This window comes from Galleria mellonella, unplaced genomic scaffold, assembly GCF_026898425.1.
Source record: "Galleria mellonella isolate WM207_F2 unplaced genomic scaffold, CSIRO_AGI_GalMel_v1 utg87, whole genome shotgun sequence".
NCBI classification, from domain to species: Eukaryota; Metazoa; Arthropoda; class Insecta; order Lepidoptera; family Pyralidae; genus Galleria; species Galleria mellonella.
Genome location: NW_026442166.1, coordinates 1,694,918 through 1,709,792, shown reverse-complemented (window position 1 = coordinate 1,709,792; position 14,875 = coordinate 1,694,918). Strand labels below are relative to the sequence as shown.

General features: G+C 35.7%; 1 protein-coding gene across 3 annotated transcripts in view; it reads right to left on the bottom strand.

Annotated features, from left to right (window-relative positions):
- Positions 1-14,875, bottom strand: part of LOC113509346 (A-kinase anchor protein 13) — a 64,820-nt gene that overhangs the window by 18,640 nt on the left and 31,305 nt on the right. For all 3 annotated transcript variants that reach the window (XM_052902021.1, XM_052902023.1, XM_052902022.1), the window contains 14 exons: positions 14,663-14,729; positions 14,089-14,194; positions 12,368-12,441; positions 12,082-12,167; positions 8,151-8,210; positions 7,488-7,628; positions 6,814-6,910; positions 6,261-6,474; positions 4,927-5,045; positions 4,175-4,309; positions 3,209-3,363; positions 2,546-2,678; positions 1,878-2,035; positions 1,059-1,180 (listed from right to left, as the gene is read on the bottom strand). In XM_052902021.1, coding sequence (XP_052757981.1) covers positions 1,059-1,180; positions 1,878-2,035; positions 2,546-2,678; positions 3,209-3,363; positions 4,175-4,309; positions 4,927-5,045; positions 6,261-6,474; positions 6,814-6,910; positions 7,488-7,628; positions 8,151-8,210; positions 12,082-12,167; positions 12,368-12,441; positions 14,089-14,194; positions 14,663-14,729 — 1,667 coding nt within the window. The remainder of the gene's footprint in view (positions 1-1,058; positions 1,181-1,877; positions 2,036-2,545; positions 2,679-3,208; positions 3,364-4,174; positions 4,310-4,926; positions 5,046-6,260; positions 6,475-6,813; positions 6,911-7,487; positions 7,629-8,150; positions 8,211-12,081; positions 12,168-12,367; positions 12,442-14,088; positions 14,195-14,662; positions 14,730-14,875) is intronic.

Genomic DNA, 14,875 nt, shown 5'->3' with positions numbered 1-14,875 from the left:
AAATGTCGTGAGTCGTACTGTATAGTAATTATTTCTGTGGGCATTACTTACAGTTTAAATTCGAGGATCCCCGACTAGTTTCGAACTCAGTAGGAGCCCTTATAGGTTGGCATCCCCGATTTTAAAACGTGAGTAAAGCCGACATACAGAATTACAATATTGTTGAAAGGACAATTAAAAGGTCGAATTACATGCTCGCATGCAAACATACACCTACAATATCAACGACATAACGTTAGTCACCTTCTATTTGCCACCATGGAGTATCATCTGTTTAGAGAAAATTAACTTTTACTGGGACGATAACATTGCACTTTCATATTTAACGCAAAGGGGTTAAAACAGTACGGATGAAGTGAAGGGGCAAAGATAGAATTTTATACAATATCAAGTCAAGCAAGTGTTCTATTAAGTATGTATTAAGTATCAAGAAGAAAAGCTACTGAAAAATTATTTATATAAATACCTATTACCTAATTTTCCACATGAATACATTATTTTGCCATTTCTTTCTTCCTTAGTTTGTCGTAAAAGGCAACTAATGATAGTTTCATTAACACAATACCCCTATGCAGGAGAAGGGAAACTTGAAATGAATTATAATTAACAAAATGAATCTTATGTTGTCTGAATAAATAAATATTATTATTATAATATCAAACCATCTGGCCAGTGTCATAATAAAAGGCTATACCCTCTACTTATGGATAGAGCGATAATAGATTATTACACAAGGAAGAATATTGTTCTAAACATAAATTAATAACTTCATTGCTAATAATATCAATTCAGTTAATTCGACATTCACACTTTTAAAAGCGGTTCCCCTTGAAAACTATAATAGTTAAATACTGGTGAATAGATCATGATGGGTTAACCAACCTAACTCACCAAGGGAAAAGTTAGTAATGGGTGTGAAAGCCCCATTACCAGCAATATACCAACAATTAGGTCGACATCCTCATGGTTTCCCTTAAAAACCATCATGGTTAATTTCTGTTGAATTCGTCACAATAGGCCAAATTATCTACTTTCATCTTTATTACCCAATAGATTACCTGTGATCAGTCTTATATTCTCATGCCTCGCCTCTAGCTGTCTCTGTCTCTCCTCAGCGGACACAGCCAGCGCTCCCGCTTCCGCCTCTTCTACATCCTCGGGACAATTTTGTACTGCGGCCCTGTTGGCGAATAATAATAATAATTTATCTGTCTGCTAAGAATGAAAAGAGAAAAGTCAAGGAGTAAAGGGAGAAAGAAAAAACCGTAAAAGAGTATAATCGATAATAGAAGTTGTATCTGCATATTGCTTTAGAACACAAACACAAAGAATAAAATTTGTTAAAAAATAGTAAGCTTGTGTTTCTCAAAATTCAGCAAGTATGATCAACATTTTCGGCATGACATGGGAAATTGGGTTGCTATAACAATGGTTTGTCCTAAGGTAACTATCAGTTTATTTGGTTTGACATATAAACTAAACAAGTTGTTGTTTAAATAAGAGCTAAAAGGAGTTTTTGATATTATTATGTCATTGCCTTTATGATTATATGTGGAGTACCCTCATTTATGTGACGAGTACATGAAGGCCTCTTGTGTATATTTGTCTATAATAGTAATAACTGTCTTTATTCTATTTATGTCTATTAAAACACATTAAGTCAGGTGTACTAGCCACCGAACTAGGCTGAGCCTGTATCTCAGTGGATAGTTAAATAACTTCCTTTGACTTAAACATTTGTAAAAGATGTTACAATATCGAATATAAACACACTCAAATTGTAGTGTATGTAAAGAGAATGTGATAACAGTGTATATGTAACAGCTATTTAATGGGCAAGTGTATGTATGTGGGTATGTACGTGGGTGTTGGCGCACCTGATGGCCTGTATCCAGACGTGTATGTCCTTGGGCCGGTGAACGCGCAGCTCGAACATCTCGGGCTCGGAAGGCCCGCTGCAGATCAAGTACAGGCCGCGGCCCTCCGCGCCAGCCTTCTCGCGCACCAGCAGTTTCACCAGCGACACCACGCCCGTCTGTACAACAAAATCACCACAATGTAAAGAATTATTTTCTACCAGGCTTACCAAGCACATCTTGCCTAAGCTATTATGAACATGTTGGACTACTAGTTGTGCCTTACTCTGTGATATTACATAAAGTAATATCATAAAAAGCTTATCATTCCAACAAGTTACATGTAATTTAAATATCATATTATCAATATGAATAATTATTGTTTAATAGATTTCGTCCTTCAGCTACAGTAACCTTTTTTAATAAAGTGGGTTGTATACTTGTTTATTTCCTCAGTGTTATAAAAATAGACATAAACCTGTATGTTATCAAAATATGAAAATTTCTATATGGTCCTTTGAGCCGGATTAAAACTAAACTATGTTTGCAACAACGTACTCGTGACCAGGACATACCAAACGATTGATTGAAGCATCAAATTAACATATTAAAAATCAAACTTACTTTTACTATTAAGTAAACATAGTATTATTATATTTACTATTACTTAATGTAATATTATTATTTACCTTATTGTCAGGCGTATAAAAAGTGTACTTGTTGTTGTTGTCGTGCAGAAAAAACAGTACGTCTGTTAGCACGACAACGAATAGCGTCTGCATCTTACTGCGGCCTTGCATGAGTGTTGCCACACCTTCAAACCTAGAATTACATTAAGTGTATGAATATATTATTACGAACAATCAAGCAATAAAGGTAAATAAGGTGTTATAGATTATACTAAGGAAGGTGTCTATTAATTAGGTAAACTAAAAGTGAGTGGAAGGTAGAGATTTGACAAAATGTAATCAAATTTCAGTTCAACTTATTATTGTGTTCATATTTCGATGAATTAAATAAAAAAAAAATGCATAAGACACATCTGCTCAAATTAATAAATCTCGATATAGAACTGAATGAAGATTTTAAATATAATTATATCAGGTGTTTTTTATCGTCGTGATATTTATTAAATCGTCATGGAATCGAAAGTAAAATGCGCCTCATTACTTGTATATTTTTATATTTAAAAAATTTATCACAATGAACCAACAAATCTAATTTCACCTCACCTATCACCTTATTCCTTACTCGTACGCAATCTGCGTAAAGCAACAGTGCAGGCGAGTTTGCCATAAAGTTTTCATCTAAACAATCACTATTGCCTATAAATGTATACACAATTTACTTACATTAAACTCCTATTCCCTTGCAGTATATCACTCTTTTTGAATTTGCGTCCACGAAAGTTGGCGAACGACTTAGCGTCTATCCTGTGGTATATCTCGAGTTTGCGGTCTTCCCTCTCTTTAGCTGCCACTTGGTTGTCTACGTCGACAAGGATTTCCTGGACACAGGAGTGTAACAAATTAATAACTGAAACATTCCAGACTATTTCCTCTACTAAGGTATTTGCGACAACAAAACAAAAAATCCCGGCAATTATGAGTAATCTTTTTTTTTTATTCAATTTAGAATGGCAAACAAGCTGACGGCCCACCTGATAGAAAGTGGTAACCGTCGCCTATAGACATGAGCAGTACCATGGACATATCAGAGTATACTGTTTCGCCCATGATACTCCCAAATTTTCAAAGAGAACTCTAGAGATATTCTGATGTTGTCACATTATACTCCACTAGATGATAATAGAATTCATCATTAATTGTGTGTTTAATAGAAAACTATTATATATCATGAGAACTGACAAAAACTTTTAGGATTAATATGATAATCATCATAATTTTAGCTATTAATAGTGCATCGCTGAACATAGACCAGACCACAGACTACTATAGAGGGTTTTCAACGATAATTTTGATGGCGTTTCATCCTGAGGATTTTTTTTTTTATACAATTTAGAATGGCAAACAAGCTAACGGTCCACCTGATGGAAAGTGGTAACCGTCGCCTATAGACATGAACAGTACCATGGACATAATACAGTATACTGTTTCGCACATGATATCCCCCATGCGTTGCCATTCCTGAGAACTCAGGTGTTATTCCTCTGTACCATGTCAATTCACGCCATATCCCATCCTTCAAACCGAAACACAGCCATGTAAACACAACTGCTTCACGGTAGAAACACGAATGGGACAGAGGTATACCATCACCATCTTTCTACCCTTATCCCATATAATATGTGTACGTACCTTGACTCCACACAGGGCCTTCTGTAATAGTTCTCTTTCGTTGGCGTCATCACCGGCCGTTTTCAATAAAGGCTCCAACAGTAGTGGATATTTTGTGAGTCTCTGCGCTACGAAGAGAACGCATTCTGGTACACCCTGTCAATAAAATATTTTTTTTTTTTTATAATTAGCAAAATGACTGTAAGATTATGATACGAAATCCTTTTCTTGAATTTACATTAAACAGATTATAAAAAAAAAGAAACAATAGACACATTTTAATGTTTTAATCTGGTTGCTCGAATCTTAGGAAACAAAAGATGTACGTGTAAGGATAGAGGTCTTTGACAATCGGTTCTCTTTGCCTACCCACAAGGGACTTGGCGTGAAGATAGATAGATATATAAAACCTTAAATAATCTAAGAAACATAACAATGAATTCAGAGCTTGTTTTGTACGGTTTCAAAAATATATAACAAATTACCAAATAAATTTAATGGAAGTATTCTATAATCTTTGCTAATATTTAAAAAATGCCAAATTCTATGATAGGCAACATAATGTAGTTTCTCAAGTAAATTTTTCTTAACAATATGGAGACTAGACTATCGGCTGCTTTTCACTCCTAGACTGAACAACAAAATATGCATAGATAAAAGTATAGGCTCAAGAACAAATTACTTTTTAAAAATAAAAAAAAAAAATAAAAACTTTCCTGTGAATGGTCCCATAGTTTTATACTATTATTATATAATCTATAACACGGTCGTACCTTTTTCCTTAACATCGGGTTCTGTTGACATTTGCGTATGAACCGCGCGAGCCGTGGTTCCCGCGTGCAGCACTCCTTGAATACCTCCACCGCGTCGCGGTGACGCGAACAGAATTCGCCTAAAAGATATAATAATAATAAATTCATATAAAAATAATTTAAGATGGCATACTGAAAATATTTTTTTCAAAATCACTGCGAACTACATACAGAATGTTTGTGATATTTGTTTTATTAGATTTCAGTATTGCAGTCACTGTTAGATTATGACAGATATCATTAACAAGTTGTTAGTGGCCTTGTCACAGCGAGTTACTCGCTGAGCTGAAACTAAGCAGTAACTACTGTTCACCGATTAACGAGTATTGTCAACCGAATCGCGAATAATGTTCAATGTGTAACAAGTACTGTCTATCGAGCGGGCACTGCTCACCAGGCCCACCAGTACCAAGTATGCTAGTAGACCGCGCAAACAATACGAGCAGCGAAAACTGTACATTGATCAGCGGGTACTGTCCATCACGCCGGTGTACTGCGAACTAGACGAATAACAGCAAGAGAGTACCTACCGTAGTAGATCATGCCCAACCGTACGTTTTTTTTTACTATATTTGCTGGTTGCAGTAGTATGTATTGACATGCGCATTGATGTGTTTGCGCTGATGTTACGGAAGGCAGGGCTTCTAGTGGCAAGAGTAGAGAGTACTTTACTAGTAGAGTACTACTAGTACAGTACTCTCTACTCGTGCCAGGAGTGAGGCGTATTTATCAGACAGATATAAATCACAAGTGTTTGAAGATAACAATTGTTCTTGTGATGTCATTATATCTGTTAAAAATATTATTTATTCAACCACTATTAACAATCAACATTTTCAGTATCCGATAACAGCTGGTCACTAACATAGCTTGAAATATTAGAACAGCCAATAAAAAAAGAAACAACTATTCTTGTCTTTGCTTTTTATAATATTGTCATAAGATAAAACGAGACACACCTAATATTTATTTGAAATAACCCAAAATTATAGGAAGTCGTTTTATAAGAAGAAATCCTCTACGAAAAACGAATTCTTTATTAAATCGTGTTATCTGTTATTTCGTTGATTAATCTATCTCGCTCATACCCATTTAATATACTGTTGCTAAAACGAGATGCACCTAGTATTATACTTAACCTCATACTTGTATGTTATTTCCTTCCTAATGGGCCGTGGTTGAAAAAAATAACACCTGTTATTTAATAACAGATATTGGTAGGTGTTATTATTGCGTAACAGTAACGACAGGTACTATGTTAGTCGTGTTACAAGGCGCGTGCAAGTAGTACTGACCGTAGGCGGCCTTGAGCTTGTTCATGTTGGGCGGCGCGAAGGTGTCGGCGAGGATGTCGGCGACGGAGGCGACGTGCGGCGCGGCCCGCTGGCGCGCGCGCAGGCGGCCCAGCAGCGCGCCGTGCAGCGCCCACAGCTCGTCCACGCGCGGGAACATGCGCGCCACCTGCGCCGCCGACACGCCCGGCAGCCGCACCATGCCCGACATGAACATCTGCGCACGCGCACGCCACCACCTCACTACACCACTACGTGTCACACCTTACCTCCTATACGTACTTAAATATTAAGTGCGCTCAGGAAACATAATCAACATAATCAATATTTTTATTAGGTATACTAACTGTAGTCAATTAACGTATAAAAAATCCGGATCGAAGGATCACAAAAATGTAAAAAAAAATTCTCAAGAAATTACTAAACCTTTTTGGAAGTATTATTGGTAGATTTTCGCAAAAATAGATAAAAAAAAATGTAAAGATAAAAAAATCTAATATCGGTAATACTTGAGTGTATTCAAGTAGCCTACTTACAACAGTTTAAATGTAATTACCTTCTGCATGAGCCGTATAGTGAGACAATGGTGTTTTTCGGTCAATATTAACTCATAAATGTGCTCTTGTCGTTTTGTCTCCCGCTCGCCAAGCGACCTGCAAATATAAATATATTATGTTCAACTATATCCTTTATACATACAATTATATACTTTATGCAATAAATACAATATTAATATTTATAAAAAGAATATAATAATTTGTATTTTCCTGTGTTCTCTCTTCGTTTTCCTTCGTCATTTTTTTTTCTGTTGTATGTTGTGTATGTTAAGTATGTGTATGTTATGTATATATTTAATTGTGTATATATTATATATGTATGTGTATGCATATATGTATATATGTTTGTATATGATAATATTTATATAATAGTGCGCCACCTACCCTTTGTCTTTTTCTCAATATCCTCTACCCAAAGGTTATCTGGAAGAGATTGCTTAGCGATAAGGCCGCCTTTTGCATCACTTCTCATTAATATTTACTGTATATGTTATTTCTCTTTTTACTTGGTGCAATAAAGTGTAAATAAAATAAATAAATAAACATGTATATATATGCGAATACATCTGGATATTGTATGTGGTCACGTGTGCGTGTGCGTGTGCGTGTGCGTGCGTGTGCGTGCGTGCATGCGTGCGTGCGTGCGTGCGTGCGTGCGCGCGCGCGTGCTCACTTGGCGAGGCCGCGCGGCGCGCCGGCGGCCCAGGTGTCGGGCTCGGCGGCGGCCAGCCCCAGCAGCGCGGCCTCCTCGCCCAGCTGCTCGGCCGACAGCTGCGCCTCCGCCCACTCCGCCGCGCACGCCTCGTCCGACGCGCTGCAAGTACACCGGACATAAATACTTTGGGAGGAAACGAAATGTTAATAATAGGGTCAAACTGACCCATCGTGAAACTATCGTGGTTAATTCTTGAATTAGTCACAATGAATTAATTGACCTGCTTTCATCCTCACCTATCATCCCTCTCTGGTGCTCCGCCAACGTGTACCGTTGGCACAAGCGTGATTACCATTCCATTGTCATCCATTAAGAAAACCATTTTAGGGGGAAAAGGAATTGTTAATAGTAAGCGTAAGCAGTTATACCCTTATCAAGTCAACCTCACTATTTCCACGCTGAATCTAAATAATGTATTAATCAACTATTTCCACGCTGATCAGACAGCTTGGTACAGTTTTATTAATATACCTCTTACGATTCTGGGGTAAAATAAAACGAGTGATTGCCACTTACTCAATCACTACCCCGATAGATAACGTAAATAACAATTAGCTGGAAGATAATTCTAAAGCTACTCACTTTAACTAAAATAAGAAACTCAATTCAAAAGCGACTCACTTGCTCTGATCATGCCTATGATCGGATCCATCCTTATCGTCATTGTATATATGACTCGTGCTGAAATAAAATTATACAAATGTTAGACAATGCATAAACTATAAATACTAGGCACACTCAAATATTATAAAATAACCTCGAAAACACTGGTTTACATGCCACCAATACAAGATGACAATTCAAACAAAACCAAGATGCTTATCCACATATATTTTTAACGGATGTTATGACGTAAACGGTGAAACAAATCTAGACTCCCTTACAGCTAATACATAAAGTTTCTTTTCGTTTGTCAAAGTCGTTTATCCTCTTTCCATTTTCAGCATATATTTGAACCATATTCATTTCAATTCCACAATGATTCGTACTTAGAATCCCTATTAAAATAACAATTATCATTTATTAAGGATAGCATTAGTAATAAAATACATTCGAGAGATTACACAAACTGGGACATGCCAGTGTATGTGCGAAACATACACACACTGTAACGCGTCAGTGTATATGTAAGAGATACAAACACTGGGACAGACCCGTGTATGTGCAAGATATACACACTAAGACAGGTCAGCGTATGTGCGAGATACGCACACTGGGACAGGCCAGTGTATGTGCGAGAGAAACACACACTGGGACAGGCCAATGTATGTGCGAGAGATACACATACTGCGACAGTTTAGCGTATGTGCGAGAGATACATATATTGCGACAGGTCAGCGTATGTGCGAGAGAAACACACACACTCGGACAGGTCAGTTTATGTGCGAGAAATATACATACTTGGAGAGCCCAGTGTATGTGTAAGAGATATACACAATGGAAAAGGGTCAATATATGCGTGACAGATACATAAAATGGTTCAAGCTAATGTCAACACACACGTGTTGTGTGTTTGCAAGTGATACATCTTATCGTTTTGTAGATGCCCCGATTATTAAATGGAGTTAATACTATGAATTAATTAATCATCATACCCGTCACTATAGATAATAATTATTAAATCCATATCCATACGGATAATTAGATATACACATAAATGGAACAGAAACAGCCATAATTTAAATGGTGGTGTTAATATTTGAACCACAAAAGTATATTTTATCATAATATAATATGATTACATAAATGTCTTTTTAATTTAAAGGGATATCAACCGACGAGTAGTTTGATAAATACATGACAATACTCAGAAATAAATTTTAATATATATTATTCATGGTGTTAATACCTTTTTTCTTCTTAAATAAATAAGATCCGATGGGGCTGTTCACAATAGATCATCTCTCTCAGATTTCTGATAAAATCTTATTACGATAAACTGATACAATTATTTAGCGCAAATACATTTATTATGTATTAAGGAATTCGTGGACCGATTAAATGTTAACATATGCGAAACACAAACAGGGTCAAAATTCATCCGACACAACAAATGAATCACAGAACATACAATTTTTTTACTTATAATAAATGTGAAATCATCGGTAATAATAGTAATAAGTGTTTTTCATTATAAGATAATTTATGACACATTTAAATTCAGCAAAGCCTAAATAATAAAAAGAAGCAATCAGAAAGACGTCACTGACACAATAATCTTATTTAAATAAAAAAAAGAGACCATGCAAATTTTGTTTAAAGGAAAAAATGCTATCGAAAACTCTGGGCTACAAAACTTTGACAGAGTTTAATAGAACAATTCACCTACATAATTGAAATGAAAAAAAAAATACAACGTAATACAACGTAATTTTGAAATAAATCGAGTCTATACAATAAATGGACTATCGAGGTATCAATTGTAGTACAAAATTAAAAAGCTAATTTTAGTTTTTATGAAGCTAACCAGATGTCGGTGTCAAAAAATAAATGTTTGAATTGGCAATTAAGAACAGTTTGTATGGAAAAAAAAAATTTTTTTTCTACAATATTTTTAACGGCTTTTACATTTTTCTGAGATTCTTTTTTTATTTTTCTCCACATTCTTGCTCAGGCATTAAATAAATACGTGTACTACAAAAAAATATAGCCGAATGAGTATTAAATAACCTATATCTAAAATCCATATTTAAAAATGTTATACCTATTGCCTTACTAATCCATTCATTGTACAGACAATATACAAGACAAATTCAGCGAAAAAACTGTTCATAAACCAAGTGCTACGACATCAATGTTTTCAAGAGAAAATTTTCTACCTACGTATAGAGAGAAAGATACACAAGTAAGGCATCGTGGATGATTCGAGAACGATCTAGAAGATTCTGTATCTGATGTATGATGGGCGAAACGATTTTATAATTTTTTTTTTTAAATAAGGTTACCTGCCTTATATCAATTATAAAAAAAAGTAATTGACAAAGTACATGACTCTTTGAGCCACAATCGTTTAAAATTCGAACATTTAACAACAATACAATTAGAATATTGTAGTCTGTTGTTTATCAATTAAATCTAAAATATATACATCTAATCCATTTTATACAATTCAACCTTTCTAACTTTCTGGAAATAAATTTTACGAAATTCTCAGACGCCTTAAAAACTAAAAATAAATAAATAATATGAGAACTTGAGCCTAAAGACGACAAATAATTTCATTGCCACGAATAACCGACTGATCATTACCGCGTCACATGTGACATGTACAAAAAGAGAGACAGAACGATGGCAGTGATGTATGTATGATGAGAGAGTAAGAAAGAGGCAGCTGTATATCGCAGCATTCCCGACTTACTGCACGCCGAGCTTGGTCGCGACGCGGCGCCACGGCGAATAGCAGCCACTCTGCTTCTTGCTGTGTGCGTGCCACGGAAACGAATGCGAACACACGTGTACATATGTGTGCGTGGCAGGTATTTAGCGGTACGTGGCGCGAATGGACGACTCGAGGTGGCATATTTCAAATAGTTAATATAAAAAAATAAATAATCCTTTTATATATACAAATTGTAAGTACAAACAAATAACAATCACATCAAATATTATTGTATAATATTAATTTAAAACACGTGTACTAAGTTTCAAATAAAAATCGTTCAGCAGTTCATTTCAAAACATGATTGATTAAGAAACAAATAACAACAATAATTAGAATGTTTTTCGTAATACTGAATCCGACTGAAGAAAACTGATTCTCAGTATTCACTACAAATATACTGCAACTTGAATTATACATTAATTAAAAAATAAATTTAAAAAATAATAAAAAACACCACATCAATTCGTCCGTATTTGCAAATGATTTTCTTTATAAGAAGACATTCCGTTCACCGTAAAAAAAAAACTATATAAAAACCAAAATATAGCTTACAAGAAATAGCATATAGCCGAGAAATCGAAATATTTCTTTTAGAACACAAAAAATATATATACAGGAAGAAAATAGCAATGGTACAAAGCAAAAAGAGTATTATAGTAAAATAATATCAAACAAGTGTAAATATAGAATAGTTTACCATAAAATCGCAGTATCACATACTTGTGTATCTTCTTATAATTAAATCATAAAATAAACCTCACACTGACATTAAATCAAACTGCACACCTATACCTACGGCTAAACAAAACTTTTCCCATTTTACACATACTGTATAATAAATTCATTAAAAACTTCCTTTGCAATACATATAAAACTCCGCACATCTGCACGCAAAACAAATCCAAAATGCATTAACGTAAAACTGCGTCATCCATGTTGGCATTATTTCGGTGTGCCTTTGCCCTTGCAACAATGAAAAAATAAAGCAGCAAAATATACGCCATACAAATTATATTTAAATTCTACGCCCATGTCTTAATGTGATTTTTTATTTTTTTATTTTTATTGAACGTGCTAATCGCAAAGCTGCGTTCCAATTTAGATTTAAATATTTAAAATTTAGAATTTATAATTCCTTTTAAAGTGACTACAACTAACATAGATACTTACCTATTTGAGGTTTGTGACTGGCCTGATACTGAGCTGCGCTTGCCACTTTTACCGCTGTTTGCAGTCAACGATTTACCGACTGACGTCTACAATAAACGAATATTAATTATGATTAATAAAATTAAAAAAAAATGTAAATTCTTAAAGTGTTTACACATGTCTTTACAAACGATTGTAAAATAATTATGCTTCATTTAAATAAATCTCTACAGATCATGCGAGGTGTGTAGACACTTTTAGTTAAAAAAAAAAAATTAAAAAGCTAACAAAATAAATATATTCTAACCTTGGAAGATTTAGGCTTGTTACAATCGGCGATGCTGTCTTTGCATACATTCTGGTGCACTGTCATGGTACAATCTGAAATGAAATTAATTATAATTTAATGGACGTTTTATCTACGAGGTTTGTCCGGAAAGTACGTATAAAAGTTTTTAAAAATTTTATTTTACAATTATTCAGGTAAATCAATTTTATCCCCTTCAAAGTACTCCCCCTGTGACATAATGCACTTGTGCCAACGCCGTTTCCACTGTGAGAAGGCTCCTTGAAAGTCCTCTGGTTGTAGGTTTCTCAGCTGCCCCGTCGTAGCTTTTTTTATCTCATTTATGTCCCCCAAATGCCGCCCCCGAAGTACCAATTTGGTTTTTGGGAACAAGAAGAAGTCACACGGGGCCAAATCCGGCGAATAGGGGGGGTGTTCGGTCACCGTAATGGAATTTTTACTCAAAAACTCACGGACAACAAGAGAGGTGTGGGCAGGGGCATTGTCGTGGTGAAGAATCCAACGCCCCTCTCGCGCCAATTCTGGACGAACTCGTGCCACACGAGCTTTGAGGCGTCTGAGCACATCGACGTAGAATTTTCCATCAACTGTCTGGCCTGGAGGGACGAATTCTTGATGAACATCTTGAACGCTTTCTCGGCCCTCTCTGAATCTTTTTAGCCACTTGTGGACGGTTGGTTCCTTCACAGCATCATCCCCATAAACTGTTCTGAGATCGGCAAAAATTTCACGGCCATTCTTGCCGAGTTTCGAGAGAAACTTGATTACGACGCGCTGCTCTTCAACGGAAGCGGGCTCCATGCCGACGGGGTTTCGTTAAGAGGTAACTTCACAGATGGCGTGACAAGCCAGTTCGCACCGCACGGCGGTCAGACCAGAACTGAAGCATTGTTAGGGACATAAGGAAGGGGTCCTGCGCTTACCTGGCCTCCCCACTCCTCTTTCTCGCATTCCAGAACACTTTTATACGAACTTTCCGGACAGACCTCGTACTTTGTTTTTTTTTTTCATCAATTTGCATATTTATTTAGATTTCTTTGTAATAATTTACATTCATTTGTAATGTAATGTTCACTCATTGAAAATGTATCTAATGTCTGTTAATTTACAATGCAATTTCCCTATATATAGGTATATTGTTTTAAAATTCATTTCTTTTATGTAACAGAACCTAAGTTTTATTATTAGGGAGGCAAAAGAGCAGATGATTCAACACTTGCAACAAAAAAAAGTTGCTTGTGCGTTGCGAGCCTTATAAATGTTTATAGGCACGTTATTTGCAATAGCCTATATAGTAATGGAAGGGTGAAGATGGGAGCTCATTCCACAACCTAGATGTACGAGGTAGAAATTTAACAAGAACGAACGAACAGTGGTAGTGTGCCACGCGTCCATGAAATGATAATATTGCATCTAATATTGTAATAAATAATGAAAAGTGTAATTGTTTATTTATTTATTATTATTTATTTATTTATTCATAGGAAAACCAGGGCTACACTAGAGCAAATAAATACAGTTTAGGATCACAAACCAAGCCACTAAAAGGTTTTCACAAGTAGCAACAATATAGATAAAAGGCGCTGCACACAAAGCAACAAAAATAGGAGTTAACAAAAAAAAAATACAAATAAACAAAAGGTATGAAAACCAAAAAAATTATGATGAATAAAATACAAAGTAAAAATCATGTAAATATTAGTGTTAAATAAAAAACTAACTGTCGCAGTATAGCGATGGCTTGTCGGCGAGCGGGCGGTTGCACCAGTCGCAGTCGCCACCGCTGCCCGCCGCCTGCCACACGTGACTCGCTTTACGGGATTTGTCCTGCAATACGAAGATATTAATATAAAAATACTAGCAGGTCTACTAATATAGCCTGTTTCAATGGAACCTAATGAAATAAATATACACAAACGAATCATTTACCCGATCATAAGACAGTTTGTGGGCGTCCAATAGTAGTACAATCGTCATCATAATCATCAGCTGTTAACTGTCCACTGCTAAACATAGGTTTCCCCCATAAGAAGGGGTTTTGCAAGCAGTTGCCACGCTTGGTAGGCGGTTTAACAATCGCAATTAAGCTTTTGGTGATGTTTAAAATGGGACGCTACTGCCTATCCGTTGACCATTAAATTCCCTTAGTCACCTCTTATGACACCCACGGGAAAGGAAGAGGCCGCCTATTCTACGCCGAGACCACCCGGCAAGTAGTAGGTATAATACAAATGGATTAGTTAACTGAATGAAGTCGCGAGTAAAAGCTAGTTAATTATAATTCAAATAAATTACCTTCTTCTTCCTGAAGAACAGACTGCCCCGTTTTCTCCTCTTCTCTGCGTGGTGGTCAAAAGCCGCTCTGTATAAAGAATAAGTACTAATTTATTAACATATTACATACTTCAAAATAACTTATACATAATATAGATTATTTATTACCCTTATTTTACACTAAGCAAAAACTGTAGTCCAAGTTACATCGGTCATATTTTTTCAGTAAAGTAA